The 17,253-nt window shown below is 49.7% G+C and overlaps 1 protein-coding gene across 50 annotated transcripts in view; it reads left to right on the top strand.

Moving 5' to 3' along the window:
• CTIF (cap binding complex dependent translation initiation factor) overlaps positions 1-17,253 on the top strand; it is a 321,869-nt gene that overhangs the window by 122,574 nt on the left and 182,042 nt on the right. For all 50 annotated transcript variants that reach the window (XM_021092817.2, XM_084965542.1, XM_084965695.1 and 47 more), the window contains one exon: positions 3,991-4,066. In XM_021092817.2, the coding sequence (XP_020948476.1) occupies positions 3,991-4,066 (76 nt within the window). The remainder of the gene's footprint in view (positions 1-3,990; positions 4,067-17,253) is intronic.

A 17,253-nucleotide genomic window follows, 5' to 3' on the forward strand; every position in this document is an offset into this window, starting at 1 on the left:
CACCGGGGCCACTTGCCTCCTGAGCTGCTTGCTGAGCTGCGCAGCACTGTGCCCTCCACACTTCTGAGCTTAGGAAAGCTGACCTTTGCTCAGCAGGTGAAGTTCCGGAGCTGGTTTCTGCAGAAATGATGCTCTCCATCTACCCTGGGGTGGGAGCCGGTTGGAGCCTGCAGTGTGCCAGAGGAAAGGGAGGAGCATCTGGCACTTCTGAAGCTGTCGGGGGGCCTGCTAGCCTGCTGGGTCCTCAAATGATAAGAAATGCACACACACAAACGCAATGTATATGGTCCCTACCTAGATTCACTCTACTGTAAAAGGAGACATGCGCCTATTCATGATTGAAACTGTGTGTACACATTTAGAAAGTACACGGTATAAAATGAGGACCAGGTGCACAGTTAAAGTAAATGCAGGAAGTTCCCGTTGTGGCACAGCGGAAACAAATCCGACTAGTTTCCATGAGGTTGCGGGTTTGATCCCTGGCCTTGCTCTGTGGGTTAAGGATCCAGCGTTGCCATGAGCTGTGGTATAGGCTGGGATCCTGCGTTGCTGTGGCTGTGGCATTGATTGGCAGCTGCAACTCCAGCTCCTAGCCTGGGAACTTCCATATGCCATAGGTTTGGCCCTAATAAGGAAAATAAAAAACTGAAGTAAATGCAGAGGTACGTAGAGAAACGAGCACTGCGGGGGATGAATGAATGATCTGGGAAAGGCTTCCAGAGAGAGATGTAATTTTCCGGGAAGCTCCTGTCACTCCTGTGTCCCCTGGGAGCCCATGGATGTTGAAACCAGTAGGGAAACTGAGGCCCAGAGGACAGAAGTGATGTCAGTGCATCACAAACTGAAGGGAACGCGTGGCGAAGTCAAACTTTCAGAAGGTGTAGCACCAGTTCACACAAATGTCCTAACAAAATGCAATTTGGCAGTAGTGACTGTGCCCAGGAGGAAAGGGTCCCTTTTGCTAAGGGCCATTATCCCTTCTGGAGCCAGAGGAACCAGCCACACCCATTCTCCACGAGGCTCACTCACTCAGAGGAACCTGCCAGATCCGCTGACAGTCCCCTGGGGTCTTCCGCGAACACCTGGCTCTCTGGCCAAATCGCTCTCTCCTGAGTTCCTGGGGAGTCTGGGTGCAGCATCCTGTGGCCACCTTGTGGTTGAGCCAGGAACTGTGTCACCCTTAAAGTCCAGCCATACCTGGAATGGACTCCACATGCCCAGCCTCTGCAGCAGCCCTTGGAAGTAGGGTACCATGCCGTTGCCAAGGCTTCCGGCAGCCCTTGTTTCCATGGAGGGACAAAATGGAGAAGGCTGTTGCCTTGGAAACCCTGTTGGCAGCAGTGACTCAGCCACTCTGTAGCAACCTTCTGCCCTCAGAAACTGCCGTCTCTCCAGGGAGTTGAGGCTAAGACAAGGCAGGCCTAGGGGGACAGCAGCCTTCCTTGCCTGCCCTGGGGGCTGCTGAGGTGAGAATGAAGACCAGGCCAAGCTGTGATAGGCTGGTGCCTGGGGGTGGTTGGGGCCAGAGGTGTGTTATCAGCTCTCGTGACCTGAGGGAGGGGTGTTAGCCCAGAGTCCCTGGTTTCCTCCTTATGCCATGGCAAGCACAGAACACAGGTGACTGATCAGTTAGCGTCTTCAAGAGCCATCCTGACCAGGCAGATTTGTTAGTTGAAAGGCAGGTGGATGTTTCTAGATCTTTTTCCACCTCCTCCTCTGAAGCCCAGCCCAGCACCACCAGGGTGGGAGGGAAGGGAGGACGAGAAGTCTCCTCCCACCCCAGCTCCATCAGAACCCAGCTGTGCTTACAGCCCTAGCCTTCTAGCGCCATCTTGCGCTTGCACCCCCACCTTGCACCCTCACTCCCACCTCCACCTCCATCCTCACCCCACCTTCTCCCAACTCCAGCCGCGGCAAACCCTGACCTCCTTGCTGGCAGCACGCTTGCACTGAGCTCCAGGCCTCTGCCATGTGCCCTGTGCCCTCTGCCTGGGGCGTCCTCTGTTGGACCAGCTCGCGTCCCGCCTCCCCTCCCTCAGCCCTTGGCCGGTCTGGATGCTGCTCGTCTGGGTTCTGCAGCGCCCTCGCTTGGCCGGGCCAAGCACTGTTGCTGCGCCGCGGCTTGCAGGACGAGCCAGGGGCCCCACAGACAGAAGCACGTGTTGAACAGGGCGTTGATCATACCCTCCTTCCTCGTCCCCCGCCCCTTCTACCCAAGCCGAGCTGGGTTTGCAACCGCCCCCGTTTCTCAAGTTTCCAGGGGTCCAATGGCCATAGGACTTTCGTGACCCTTATCTCATGCTGCCCCCTGCTGGTGCTCTGGCTCAACACCCTGTGAGCTTTCTGAGGGCAGGAACCAGGCGGGGTTTATGTTCCACAACTCTGAGAAAGGTTGACAGGTCCAAAAACACAGAGATGCTAGGCAAATATTTGATCAAATGAACTAATTCCTCGGAAATTTGAGAGTTGCGTTAACTCTGCGGCTGGAAAATGCTGGCTCTGACCCCTCTGGCAGCCCTCACCATACCTGGGCCAATAACAGTAACAACACAGAATAGTAGCAGTAACTAATGATTACTAGACGCTGAGCACCAGTCCTGGTTCTAACTGCTTGCCTGTGTTTTCTAATAATCACCACAGCCTAGGGACGTAAGGTATTATTATTTTCACTTCAACAGATGAGAAAACTTAGGAGGCCCAGAAAAATGGAGGAATTTGCATGAGGCTGGACTGGCCCTAGAATCTTCACTATTAATCAGTCACTGTGCTACTGTTCTGCCCCAATAACAGTAATAACAATAGTAGCAGAAGTAATCCTATGGCACTAATATTTTTACCTTGTTATTTGTTTTATTTTATTATAATTTTACTTAATTATTGCCTGTATTTACCATGATAATGTATTTTCTACACATACCTCTTTTTTTTTTTTGTCTTTTTAGGGCCGCACCCATGGCATATGGATGTTCCCAGGCTAGGGGTTGAATCAGAGCTACAGCTGCCGGCCTACACCACAGCCACAGCAACGCAGAATCTGTAACGCACTGAGAGAGGCCAGGGATTGAACTCGCATCCTCGTGGATACTAGTTGGGTTCATTACCACTGAGCCATGACAGGAACTCCTAGACGTACCTCTACTACTTATAGTGTTTACTGTGTACTGGGCACTGGTTCTAAGCATTTTGGTACATTAATTTAATCCTCTGACTACCTTATGATTAGGTGCTAATAATTATCCCCATTTACAAATGAGGAAACTGAGGTACAGAGAGGGAAAGTGACTTGTGCAGGGTCGCCTAGTTAATAAGCGATGTCGCTGGGGTTCCAACATCCCGATATCTGGTTTGACTCTGCACCCTTAAACATGTGGAAGACATGGATCTTTGCCAGTAAATCAGGGTCAGCATCTTGGCCTGAAGGTGGCCTGCCTGTAGGGGGCGTGAAGAGAAAGCAGTGGTATCTGAGCAGACTTGCTGAACTGGCCCAAAGTCAGGCCCAGGAGGGAGGAAGGCCTTTTGGGGGCCTGTGTGACCTCGAGAAAGTTGCTTGATTTCTCTGTTCATTCATTTTCCCTTTGGTGTAACTCAGTGAGATGATGGGCTCTCGCAGGTGCGGTGACAGGCTTTGGGACATTCATCAGCAAGGAGCTGTGTGTCTCTGAATGGAAAGGGCAAAGGAAACTCTCGTACCCTTTCACCTCCCTGGGGTTGGGTGTTGCATGGCTTGCCCTTCCCAGTCCCAGGATGGTCCCAGCATTCCTGCCTGCACAGAGTCCTTTGTCCTCAAGGGAGGTTCTGTGTTGGCAGGCCTGGAGGGGAGGAGGGCAACTTTCTCCAGGGCTGTTTCCTCCAGGTGCGGACAGGCCGATTCTGCAGACTTAAGGGAGAGCAGGCCTGATGTCTCCTGATCACCCCTGCTCTTCCCACTTGCTGGGCTGAGATGCATGAATAAGCCATTCTTTCAATGCCATTATGTCTTTTCTGGTCCAGATGCGGAAAAGGGAAGCTGGAAGATGGGGATGGAATCAACCTGAATGACATTGAGAAGGTCCTCCCAGCCTGGCAGGTAGGTGCAGGGGCAGAGTCTCCAAGAGCACCCCTCCCCCAGCCCTCCTGCAGGGTGTAGCAGGATGTATGGCTGTGGTAGGTGGGCTGGGGTGGGTACCTGCCTTGGTGCGGAGCATCCCACAGTGACGTGTGTGGCAGCCTGCAGTCACCTGTATCGCCAAGTGCTGGGGGCAGACCTGACACTCCCCCCCCCCCCGGAGATGAAATGGCCTGTGCCCTGGTGACTCAGCATACTTGGAAGTTTTTGTCCCTTAACCCGAAACTTCTGAGGTGAGACAGCCTGCAGCATGTTTAGTGGCAGTGGCAGGGCTGCCATGGTTTCTAGCATGGTCAGGGCTATTTTTAGGTCTTTGAAAAGCAGAGCTGTCCTGCCAGCCTCCAGGTGTCTGCTGTGCTTGCTGGTTTTGTCACAGATTGGACTCTTTTCCCTGAATCAGGCCAGGCTGCAGGATTAGAGGATTTACTCAGCAAAGAGACAGTGACTCTAGGTCCCTAGATGCTTCTGGGGCTGGACTTTGGGCAGAAGTGATAGGAATATAGCTGCTTCCCGATATGAGGTTGGGCCTCCCACAGAGGAGGGGAGCATCAGATCCTCCTTGGTGACTGGAGCACAGCACCCTTTCCTTCTCTTCTGAGTCTCTCTTGCTGTGTCATCTGCATCCATTCTCTTCCACTCCCTTTGGGTCTTGCCCACTTTTTTGTTCATTATTCATGCCTTGGGTCTATTAATGGGAAGCAATACAATGTACAGTCAAGGCCTTCGCAATTGTCTTCTTCTTCTTCTTTTCCTTCTTCTCCTTCTTCTTCTTCTTCTTCTTCTCTTTTCTTCTCTTCTTCTTTTGGGTGCGGCAAGCAGCAGCATCATGTGGGATCTCAGTTTCCAGACCCATGCCGCAATGGTGAAAGCACCAAGTCCTAACCCCCACTAGACCCCCAGACCACCAGGAAACTCCTAAGGCCTCAGCAGTCTGATTAGGATATGACTTGGGCTGGTTTTTCCTTGTGTTTCTTCCACTTGAAATTTGTTGCTCTTTTTGGATCTGTAGTTTTAGAGTATTCATCAAATGTGGAAATTTTCAGCCTTTATCTTCCTCATCTCCCCTAGAACCCACCTTCTTGTGACTCCAGTTATAGGCAGGCTGTGCTTCTTCATATTTTTCCATAGCTCACCAAAGCTCTGCTTGTCTTTTTTAGCCTTCTTCCTCTCAGTGTTTCATTTTGGATAGCTTCTATTGTTATGTCTTCAAGCTCGCTAGTCTTTTCTTGCAGTGTCTAATCTACTGTTAATTCCATTCAGTATATTTTTCATTTCAGATATTGTATTTTCTAGAAGTTCACTATAGATTTTGTTTTTGTATTTATCTTCCTTCTCTCTCCATGTTCATGCTTTCTTCAATCTTCCTGAGCATATGGAATGGTTTATAATAGCTGTTTCAATGTCCTTCTCTAATGATCTGTCATCCATGTTGTTTCAGAGTCTGTTTATGCTCATTGATTTTTCTCCTGGGTATGGGTCATATTTTTCCTTATGTGCTTGATAATTTTATATTAAATGCAAAATATTTTTAATTACTTAATGAATTTTATTATATATATAGGTGTACCACAATCATCACAACCAAGTTTGATAGCATTTCCATCCCAAACCCTCAGTGCATTTTGGAATTTTACATTGTTTGGTGCTGGATATTATTATCCTTATTGTTATTCATTAAAATATTTTGAACTTTATTCTAGAACATAGTTATATTACTTTGAAAGAATTTGATCCTTTCAAGGTTTGCTTTTTAAGCTTTGTTAGGTGAGAAGTCATTAGTCTAGAGCAAGTTTTGCTCTACTCTGAGCAATAGCCCTCTGAAGGTGCCAACCAAGGCCCTGTGTACTCAGAGGCATTTCCACCCTGTCGGCTAGAAATTTCAGTCATGGGTGATCTCTGGATTATTCCATCAATTCCTTGCAGGTAGCTTTCCACCAGCCGTGGAAGTTTCCTCACACTTAGCCAAAGCCTCCAGGGCCTGTAATTTCTGGATTTTTCTCTCTGTGCAGCTTTCTCCCCTCTGACACTCTGCTTTCCAAATTCTAGTGGCCTTGGACTCCCAGACTTTTGAGCTCTGTCCCCTTAGCTCTGTCCCCACCGGGCTCTGTTTAGATTCCTCCCTGCATTACAGACTGGAAACTCTCAAGCACCAGACTGGGACACACATAGGACTAATCTCATTGTAAGGAAAAGTGTGGACTTTGGTGGAGAAAGCTGGCAGGCTCCAACATTACCAGGTGACTGAGCTTAATACCATTAGTGTGGGATGTGTGGACACCATGCGCACAGAGAATGCACAGCCTCTTTCCTGGGGTTTTCCTGCCAAGGAAGCCCAGCCTGCATCTGGTCACAGGGAGCCAAATGGAAGGGCCATCCGCTAAGACTGCCTGGACATGAAAGTCAGGGAAAGACTGAGGAATCATCAAGATCGGAGGGGATTGAAATTCCCATTGTGGCTCAGCAGAAACAAAGTCTAACTAGCATCCCTGAAGGCGCAGGTTCGACCCTGGTCTCACTCAGTGGGTTAAGGATCCGGCATTACCATGAGCTCTGGTGTATGCTGCAAATGTGGCTCGGATTTGGTGTTGCCGTGGTTGTGGCTGTGGCGCAGGCCAGCAGCTACAGCTCTGGTTCAACCCCTCCATATGCTGCGGGTGCGTCCCTAAAAAAAAAGACCAAAAAAAAAAAAAAAAAAAGCGAGAGAGATTGAAGAGGCAGATGACTAAATGCAACATGTGGTCCTTTCTGAGATTGTGGAACCAAAAGAAATAGGACTTTATTGAACCATTGGAGAATGTGAATTGGGTCAGCAGGTTCAGGTGGGGCATGAGTATTTCTTGGACAGAGGTATCCTGACATAGGGGGCTCTGTGATGGTTAGGCAGGTGAGTGTCCTTGTTTTTGAGAATTACACACTAGAATATTTGAGGGACGTGTGACCTCATGTCTTCAACTTGTCCTCAAATAGTTTAGAAAAAGATGACTGAGGAGTTCCTGTTGTGGCTCAGGGGGTTAAGAACCTTACTAGTATCCATGAAGACGCAGGTTCTCTCCCTGGCCTCGCTCAGTGGGTTAAGGATATGGCATTGCAATAAGTTGCGGTGTAGGTCACAGATGAGATTCAAATGCTGAGTTGCTGTGGCTGTGATGTAGGCCGGCAGCCATAGCTCCGATTTGACCCCTAGCCTGGGGACTTCCATAGGCCCTGGATGTGGCCCTGAAAAGACAAAAGAAAAAAAGAAAAAGATGAATGAGGAAGTTCCCTCGTGGCAAACCAAGTAAAGGATCTGGTATTGCTGCAGCTGTGGTGCAGGGTTGATCCCTGGCCAGGGAACTTACACTGTAGGGGCAGCCAGGAAAAAAAAAGATGAATGATAATGGTATATAGATTCCTAGGTGAAGAGAGGAGCAAACGTGGAGAGGTATTGACAGTCAGAGAATCTGAGAAGGATGGAGGGTTCTTTGTGTTGTTCTTGTAACTTTCTTATATTTGAGAGACAAATAATCAGTAGGGCTTGGGCCTTGATATGTGAGTCAGAGACACTGCTACATGGTATTGGCTCATGAAATACCCTTTAGCCTGGATCTGTTCTAAATTATCACAGCTAATAGAAAGCTAGTCCTGGTGCAAAAAATAAAAATAAAGTACTCCTTTGGAATGGATTAGCGATGAGACCCTGCTGTGTAGCACTGGGAACTATGTCTAGTCACTTAGGATGGAGCATGATAATATGAGAAAATAGAATGTGTACATGTATGTGTAACTAGGTCACCATGCTGTACAGTAGGAAAAAAAATTGGATTGGGGAAATAAGAATTTAAAAAAATAAAATAAAATAGGTCTTAATAACCCCCTCCAAAAAAAGTGTTCCTTCAGACTGTGAACAAGCTTCCACAGGTAAGACTAACAGTAAATACTAGGAACCAGACTTCACAATAGTGTGACTTTCTTCATTATGTTAAAAAATAAATCATTTTGAAATTAAAAAAAAAGTACTCAGAAACCACCTCTTTATCACTCCATTCTTAAATGCCTTCAGCATTTGTTACTGATAGAAAAAATATATTTTAACTATATATTTGATAGATATTTATATGTGTTTGAAATATATATTTGAAATATGTTTGAAAAAATATATTTGAGACATCAATCTAGACGAGGACCTCCTTGCCCTAGATGAGGTATTGACCCCTAAGTGGCTTCTGAGCTGGAAACCTGGGGCGTCCTGGCTGGAGAAGTAACAGGTCTGACCACTGCTCCCAGCATCTCGGGGAGGAGAGCAGAGGGCTTTTCATTCCCACTAGAAGGGCGAGGAGGGCCAGGCCCTTACTTGGGGGAGGTGGCAGAGTGCAAGAGTTAAGGGCTTGGTTTTGGGACCTCGTGGAATCCTGGTCCTGCCGCTGACTAGCCAAGGAGTCAGGCTAGCTGCTCTCCTTGCTCCACCTCTGTTTCCTTCTTTGTAAAATGGGGTGATGACAGTATCTACTTCCGAGTATTGTCAGGAAGATGGAGCAGGTGAATTCACGTGAGAACAGTACCTGGCACGTAGGAGGTGCCTCCTCTGCTGGTGGACAGGCTAGGGCCCCCTACTTTGTTAGGAGGTGAGAGAGGGAGCAGTTTCCTGTACCCCATCCCCACCCTGTGCTTTTGTTCTGGGAGGCACTGCACAGAGTGCAGAAGGAGTGCAGCGAAGGCCAAGAGAATCAAATGCTAGGTGTGTCACGTGACCTCTCCTCTGTGGGCCTTGGCTACTCCTCAGTAAAATAATGCCACAATAGGACTAGATCAGAGGTTTGCAAATTATGAGGCTCTGGGGTTTTCCAGAGGTGCTTCAGGGATGCTGTTGGGGTGGGGAGTGGGGCCACCGAAAGAACAGGCTCGAGGGGACCCCTCTCACACTAGCTCAGAACTGCTCTGCCCATGTCTCTAAACTAGTCTTCTACAAATGGTTTAATTTGAAGAGATAGTTCCACTCCTACACAAATTTTGAAAATCATCAGACCAAAGTCCTTCTCAGGTTTCATATTCTAGGATTTTCTCTCAGAAGAAGTGTTCTTGGTCTCCAGGGCCCATGTGTGACATAAGATCTTAGAGGTGCAGGGAGTGGATCCACAAAGTGGGAGTTCCTGCTGTGGTGCAGTGGGTTAAAGCATCCGGCATTCCTGCAACTGTGGTGTAGGTTGCAGCTGCTGCTCAAATTTGATCCCTGGCCTGGGAACCTCCATACGCTATAGGTGTGGCCAAAAAAGGAAAAAAAAGGAAAAGGATGCACAAAGTGAATGGGCTTTGATACTCACCCCCCCACCCCACCCCCACACACATACACACACACCACCATACACATGCCCCACACTGAGCCAACTTCACCCTCAGAAAACTACCAATGGATAAGTTTCTGAGCACATCTACAGTTTTCTGTGTCTTACTCTAGATCTACTACATTAGTCAGCTATGGCTGCGTAAATTGCTCCAAATTCAGCAGCCTAAAACAACAAACATTTATTATCACACATGGATTTTTGAGCGTCAGGAATCTGAGAGCATCTTAGCTGGGTGGTTGTGGCTCAGGGTTTCTCACAAGCTGTATCAAGGTGTCAGCTGGGGCTGCAGTCATTCGAAGGCTTGACTGGGGCTGGAGGAGCCAGGTCCATGGTGGCTGCCTCACACTGTAGGTCCATGGTGGCTGCCCATCCATGGTAGTCAGGGGCCTGTACAGAGTTGAGTGGGTTTCCTAGGAACTTTCTGAGACAGAAGTCAGGGTTTGAGGGGTAGAAAGAAGCCCATAGCCTCCCCTCCCCGCCTGGAGGCACAAAGTAAAGAAAAGTTTGGTGGCTGGAGGAGGATGGAGGGAGAGGGTTGGCCTGAAGCTCGCTACCCACCTGCCCTCCACTTCTTCTACCCAGAAGAGGGGCAGATATTTGTCTGTCCTGATGTTCAGTCCATCCCCCTGCCTATGAGTTTTTTGGCCATTTCCCAGCAGAACTTTGACGTGAACCTGGTTATGCTCTTGTTGGTGTGACACCCAGAATGTATGTCTTCTTCTTTTTTTAATTTTAACAAAACAAGATTTTTCAATTATCTGCTGTGTTCAGATGCTGTCGGCCATAGCATAATATTAAACCAACTCCCAGTTCTCAGAGGGCATCACACACAGGATCTTCTTTCTCATTTTCTGAGATTTCTTGCCACAGGAGGGGCCCAGAGGTCCAGTTGGATTCCATTCTGTGGCTGTCATCTCAACAGCACCCAGGTGGCCCTGGCAGGGACAAAGGGTCAAGCTCCTGGTCTCAAATGCTTGGGCCCAGAAGGGTCACTTGGACTCACAGCCCATTGGACAGAGCTACTCACGTGACCGCACCCAACAGCAAAGGGGTGGTGGGAGTGGGGAGCAGGAAGCAGTCAGGTGAGTGGCGGTGCCTCTTTCCTTTACTTGCTCATTTAACTCATCTTCATGGGCAGGTGCTTCACAATAGCCTTTGAGAGAGAGGGAGAAGGAGAGAGAGAAAGAGAGAGAGAGAGAGGAAATCGCATACAGTATAGCTGACCGGGAGGGGCACAGTCCAGAAGAGAAATGAGACACATGCTCCAATGACAGTAGTGCAGAGCTGCACCTGTAAATGCCTGAGCAAATGCTGGTGTCTGGCCCAGGTCAAAGTCCCCATAGAGGGACATCTGGTCCCCTCCCTACATACACCCCCTGCCTGCCCAGTGCTGGAGAGTCTCTGCAGCCTGGGGCTTGGAAAGAATGGCGGAGTAAAGAGCCAAGGGCCCCAGTGGCCCCCTGACTTAATGCCTATTGTAGATCTCTGGGAGCTCCAACCTGTCTCTCACTGGGGGATCACACACACATGGGCACACGGCACAGTGAGTGGTCCTCAGTGGAAGGGCCTCAGCCTGAGGTCATTTGGGTGCCTGTCCACCACCCCCTCCTCCCAGCTAAAGGGGAAGACTTGCCAGTGGGCTGTGAGTCCAAGTGACACTTCTGGGCCAAAGCATTTGTTTCTGTTGTAGCTCAGCAGGTTAAGAACCGGACTAGTGTCCATGAGGTTGCAAGTTTGATCTCTAGCTTCGCTCAGCGGGTTAAGGATCTGGCATTGCTGTGAGCTCTAGCATAGGCTGCAGGTGCAGCTCCAATCTGGGTGTTGCTGCGGCTGTATTGTAGGCTGGCAGCTGCAGCTCCTATTTGATCCCTAGCATACGCCACAGGTGCAGCCCTAAAAAGAAAAAGTAATAATAATAAACAAAGCTGAAGACTCTATCACTGATGGTCCCACCTGGTTGTATTTGCACAGTGAGCCCTGGATCCAGGAGCTGGGATTCAGGCCCCTGGACAGAACCAAGAACCTGGGGCAGCAGGGTGACAGTAGGTGCCCACATCTGCTGGGCAGAGTTCTCCACCCATAAAAGGCATTTAGTTGGTTAGTAAAGGCTGATGATAGGGAAGGTGACTGTCCCTCTCTGTGGTGATAGCTGAGGGAGAGGAGCAGATGAGCTGGGCGGACAGCCAGCGGCCAGATCTTAGCATCCACAAGCACTTGGCCGCCTCAGGAGCAAGGTGGGGGGGGTGTGCTGGAGGGCTTGAGCATGGTGACATGGATTCAGGAGGACATCCATCGCAGGGGTGCAGCCAGAGGTGAGGGAGGAAGCTGAGACCCATGGAGCTGGGCTTAGCAAGGAGTCCTGGGGGTTCCACTTGCACTTTTGGCATCTCTATTGTGAACTGTGGAAGGGGGTTGGCAGTGATGTAAACATTCCAGTCCCCATCAATTGTAATCCTGCTCCCAGTGTGGCCCCAGGGTCAGGTGTGCCTGGTGCCAAGGCGGGAGGACAGATGGCTGCTCTGTGATCTGCTCCCACTAGAGGGCGCCAGCGTGCCGTTCTGGAGGCTTCACAGGCGTGTTGCAGCTGGTCCCCAGTCGCCAAAGTTGTCCTTGTCTCATTCATGCTCAGCATACAAGTATGGTGCTTAACTCTGTCCCCCAAATGACCCAGACCCTCCAGACTCAGGCCCTTCTTTCCACAACAAGCGAGGGGAAGAGACAGTGAAGGAAGCGGCCAGGCAGGTGACGGAGAGCACCTGTTTGGTCAACATGTCTCTGCTGTGCACAGCCTGACATTCCTCCAGGGGACCCTCTGCACCCCTCCAATCCTCAGACTCCTGGGAACATGGGGCAGCCCCGGGGAGGTTGAGCCTCTATCAGCTGCAGACAAGGAGGGTGCTTGCTGATGGAGTGAGGGGTGCTGGTGGCCATCCCCCTACTAGACGGCCGCACCTGGGCCTGCAGGAAGGCACCCATTGGTATGGGCTTGGGGGGTTGCAGAGTGTTGGCTTCTGCCCTCAGAAGGTTAGGTAGAAGCTGTGCTGAGGGGAGGGATGGCACTCCACAAACTTGACCGTGTGAGGGCAAAGGAGTAGAATGAGATGGGTTCCCGCCCCTCCTTGCACTCCCCTCCCCTCTCCTCCGTCCCCAAACCTCCAGCCCAGACATCACCCCACCAGGCTCCTTCCCCCTCTGGTGTGGTGACTTGAACAATTTCTCCTCAGCATCTCCTCAGCTTACCAAAGCTCAGGAGCCACATAGCCTCAGGGCTCTGCAGAAATACTGTCTTCTCTTCCCCACACAGCGCTGGAGGCTTCTGCATCTTAAACAAAACCCCAGTTGAAAGACACTGTTTTTGAATTATCCTGTGTCTTGCCCCAGGCTTTCGAAAAGGACACATTTTGATCATTTCTCTTTGAATTCTCTTGTCAGACAAATGTTCCCTCTGCTGTCTTTTGTCTGACCAGAGGAACTTATTTCCCCTTTTGCCTTCCTGTTAGGAAATGTTGAAACTAAATTCTCTGTCTGTCTGCAGTTAATTCTGAGCTCACCCTGACCTGGGCAGGCCCGTTTTGCTCTGATCCTCTGGTGAGTGACCTAGTTGAGTGAAGTACAGAATGTGTAGACCCACTCTTGTGAGGTCGACCTGGTGCACCCACTGGACCAGAAACATCACTGAGTCAGGTGGGATTTCTGGCCTCATGGATATGCCCAAGGCCCTCTCCACGAAGGGGCCCGGAAAACCCAGGAAAGGTAAAGTGGGATTTCTGACCTCATGCCACCTCATACCAGCGTGTCCAAGCGCTCTCTTCACACAGGACCCAGGAGAGGACAGGAGACCAGCTGACAGGGGGGCAAGTGAGACTTGGGGTTAATCACCCCATTTACCTGCTTGGCCCGAATAAAGACAGGATGAGAACCACCCCAAGCCCCCAAGAATATGAGGGACAAATGAGCTTTCAGAATGAAAATCACTCCCCTCCAAAATGATGTCCAGGCTGCACTCCCCCACCCACGAAGCCACTGAGTGCTTGAAGGAATAAAAATGAGGGAGCAGCCCTGTTCCTCCAGCAGGTGGTGCTGTTGCAGTGTGAACTCAGGGTTGGTGGGAAGGGGCTGCCCCACACTGGACTGAAGCTACTGAAAGCCTGGTTCCCAGCCCTTCAGATTGGAAGGAGTGACTTTATTGTTCCCTAGAGCTATGCCAGCTCTGTTGCCAAGTCTTCTGGAAACTTCCAGGATATGCTAACTCACAGACATAAGGATTATTAAAATATTCTGAGATGCCAAGGAGCAAAGTCATGTAAAAACTAAGTCCCACCTCACTAGCCCAGGCCGTTCCTTGTCCGCAAGTTCTGCTTCATGTCCCTTCTTGGTCCCACGGGGTGTGACTTCATTGGTTGAGTCCACCAGGATTGACTGGGCACCTTTCTGTAGACCAGGTATGGTCTTAGCCATGATGGACTGAGGTGGTTTTTTTTTTATTTATATTTTTATTTTATTGCAGTATAGCTAACTTAGAATGTTGTATTAGTTCCAGGTGTACAGCCAAGTGAGTCAGTCACACATAGAAATATAGCCATTCTTTTTTCCCATACTAGTTATTACAAACTATTGAGTAGATTTTCCTGGGTTATAGAGTAGGTTCTCATTAGTCAGTGAGTATATATTGTGTATGTGTTATTCCCACCCTCCCAATTCTTCCCTCCCCCCAGCAGTTTCACCTGTAGAAACCATAAGGTTGGTTTTGATGGACTGAGTTTAAATGCAGGGGCCACTGCCTTTCCAGTGAACCAGGACATGCCATTCTCCTGATGTCCCCATAATGAGTATCTAGCAATGACTGTATTGCCATGCAGACACTGGCCTTCTAGGTTCCAGGAACTGTGAGGGGCTTTCTCTTTCTTATCTTACCTATTGCTGCATCATGTCTGTGAAGTGTGTGCCGTTACTGATCTCTTTTTACAGACCGTGTTGTCTCTGGTCCAATGTCACCTTCTTAGTAAGGCCTCCTGAACTCCCTGTTCTGTACTCCTCACCCCCCACCTTTATTTCTCTTCGTGGAACGCATCACACATGCTTTATTTATTTTTGTGGTCTGCATTCTCCCACTGGAAAGTCCCATTCTCTGAGGGCTCATACAGTGCTCCTTAAATATTGGGTGAATGACAGGAGAACCACTTGTTCCTGTAAGTGGACTCACTCCTAGTGTCCCTGTCCCACCCACCCCCCACCCCATCCAGAACCTGTGCCTCCTTCACATGGGGACACCATCCGAGCTACGTGTCTGCACATGTCCTTTCTGAATTCTCATAACTGCCCTGTAAAGTGTAGATACTAGTCTTATCGTCAGCATGCGGACAAGAAAACTGAGATCAAATACGTGGCCCCAAATCTCATGGCTTACAAATGGGGGAGTGGGATTGGAATTCAGGCAGCCTGGCGCCCCTTTGTAAGGAGTGCCAAGGAGGAAGAGGTGATGGAAAACCATTTTCTAATTCTAGGCGACTATAGTCACGTACAGCAAGTGAGGGGTGAATGTCATTTCCTTAATAAGCAAGAACAAGAAAATGGATATCTTTTTTTTTTTTCTTTCTCTAGTGCTAAAGGCACTAAAAATGGAAAGAGAGGAGGAGGGGGTGGGGAGAGGGAGAGAGGAGCCCCTACTGACACCTTTGACAGAGGAAGAGAGATTGTTCCTTTTTTTTTTTTAATTGGAAAGGTTTCCCATGGCCTCCCCCCAACTCGTGCTGACTCCAGATCCTGCCCCAGCTCTGAGGCAGAATGCTCTTCTAGGAGAGAACCTCTGCTCTCCTGGCGCCCCCTCCTCAACTCCCCCACCCCCCATCCCCCACCCTCACCTCCTGCTTCCTCCTGCAGGATAAAAATAGGTGCCCATACAATAAAGGAGGAGACCAGGAATTCTTCGATCCATGGTTTCCTGTCTGAGGCCATAGGTAGCAAAGGCAGTAGGCAGTGTGCGCTGTGAGGCCAGCCTATTTTTGTTTTTTGTGAGTCTTTTTACAAGCAATTATTGCTTTCAGGGTGAGGAGCTTAGTTGGGGACAGCTAAAACCATTCCTAGGAAGCAGGTCACCAGCCGAGTCTAGGTGAGACTCTTCTCCACAGTCTCGGAGAAGGGGCCAAATGCAGGGTGCTGGGGCTGGAGGGGGCAAGTACATTCTGGCTTTGGGGGATCCCAGAAGTACCTGCCTCCCTTACATGACAGCCTCAATTATCCCTAGCACAGTTAGGGTCTTAGAATTTGGCAAACTGTGGCCTGCAGACCAGCCTTCCAGCTTGTTTCTGCAAATAAAGTTTTATTGGCACATGGCCACACCCACTGGTTTGTTCACTGGCTGTGGCTGTGTTTGTGCTACAAGACAGAGTTGAGTAGCTGCAATGTTGCCCCTTCCGTCTGCCAAGCCTGAAATATTTCCTATCTGGCCCTTTATTGGAAAAGGCTGATAAGCCCTGAGAGTTAAAACAGGTGACAAAATCCTGAAGCTCGTGCAGTTGTCATCTGAGACCCCTTTAGTTCTCTGTGCAGAAGATCCTGGAGTCCATCCAAAATGATTCTCTTCTGGCTCCCATTTCTTCAACTGTCACAAGGGATCGCATATGGGCTTGATGTTCATGGCAAGGCTTTGCCGAGGGTCATAATGTGATCCAGGTCATATAATGAGCAAAAACCACTCAACATGTATGAAGTGGCCTTACGAAGTGGCTCAGTGACACCTGGAAGCAAGCACATACTTGGGGGGCTTGACAGACAAGAAATACGCTTGGGGACCATCCACACGCCCCTTCTGTGATTTGGCGGTGGAGGGTGGAAGGGTGGAGATTCAGTTGAGTTTCCCCAGTCCCATCAAAAATGGAGATCTAGGGAGTTCCCATTGTGGCTCAGTGCATTACGAACCCAAATAGTATCCTCAAGGGTGTGGATTCCATCCCTGGCCTCACTCAGTGGGTTAAGGAGCCACCATGATCTTAATCTGCAGTTGCCATGAGCTGCAGTGTAGGTTGCAGATTCTGCTCAGATCCTGTGTTGCTATGGCTGTGGTGTAGGCCAACTCTGATTCAACCACTAGCCTGGGAATGTCCATGTACAGCAGGTGCGGCCCTAAAAAGCAAAGCAAACAAAAAAAACCCAGATGGAGTTCCCGTCATGGTGCAGCAGAAACAGATCCAACTGGGAACCATAAGATTTCAGGTTTGATCCCTGGCCTCACTCAGCGGGTTAAGGATCTGGTGTTGCTGTGAGTTGTGGTGTAGGTTGCAGATGCGGCTTGGATCATGCATTGCTGTGGCTGTGGCATAGACTGGCAGCTGTAACTCTGATTCGACTCCTAGCTTGGTAACCTCCCATATGCCACACTTGCAGCCCTGAAAAGCAATCAATCAAATCAATCAATCAATTTATCGATCAAAATTTTTAAAAATCCAAGAGATCTGAAAGAACACCCATGTGCCCGTGTAGACCTCAGGCCGAGAGCAGAGCTGCCTCTCCAGCTGCGTGTGAGACCCCGTCCCTCATACCTGGGGTGTCCTTTCCTCTCCCTTCTCCAGATCTCCCCGCTGTCAGATTTCACCCCCTTTGTGAAACCGTCCTAGACCAACCAGCCCACCCCGGACCTCAGGGATTCCATGGGCCTTTGAAGGAGCTGGTGCTAGGCCACTTTTGAGCTTCTCCAGTTGTTTCTTGCCTCTCCATGTGCTCGTGCTTCCTGGAGGAGGCAGACGACAGCCTGGGCCTTGAGTCTTGGCCAGGGAGGTGGACCTATAGAGAGAAAAGGAAAGGGTGTGGCATGAAGGATCGCAGGAGTGG

This window comes from Sus scrofa, chromosome 1, assembly GCF_054392235.1.
Source record: "Sus scrofa isolate SSC_HxYL_T2T_F1_AM1 chromosome 1, Sscrofa_HxYL_maternal_Yorkshire_Landrace_v2.0, whole genome shotgun sequence".
NCBI lineage: Eukaryota > Metazoa > Chordata > Mammalia > Artiodactyla > Suidae > Sus > Sus scrofa.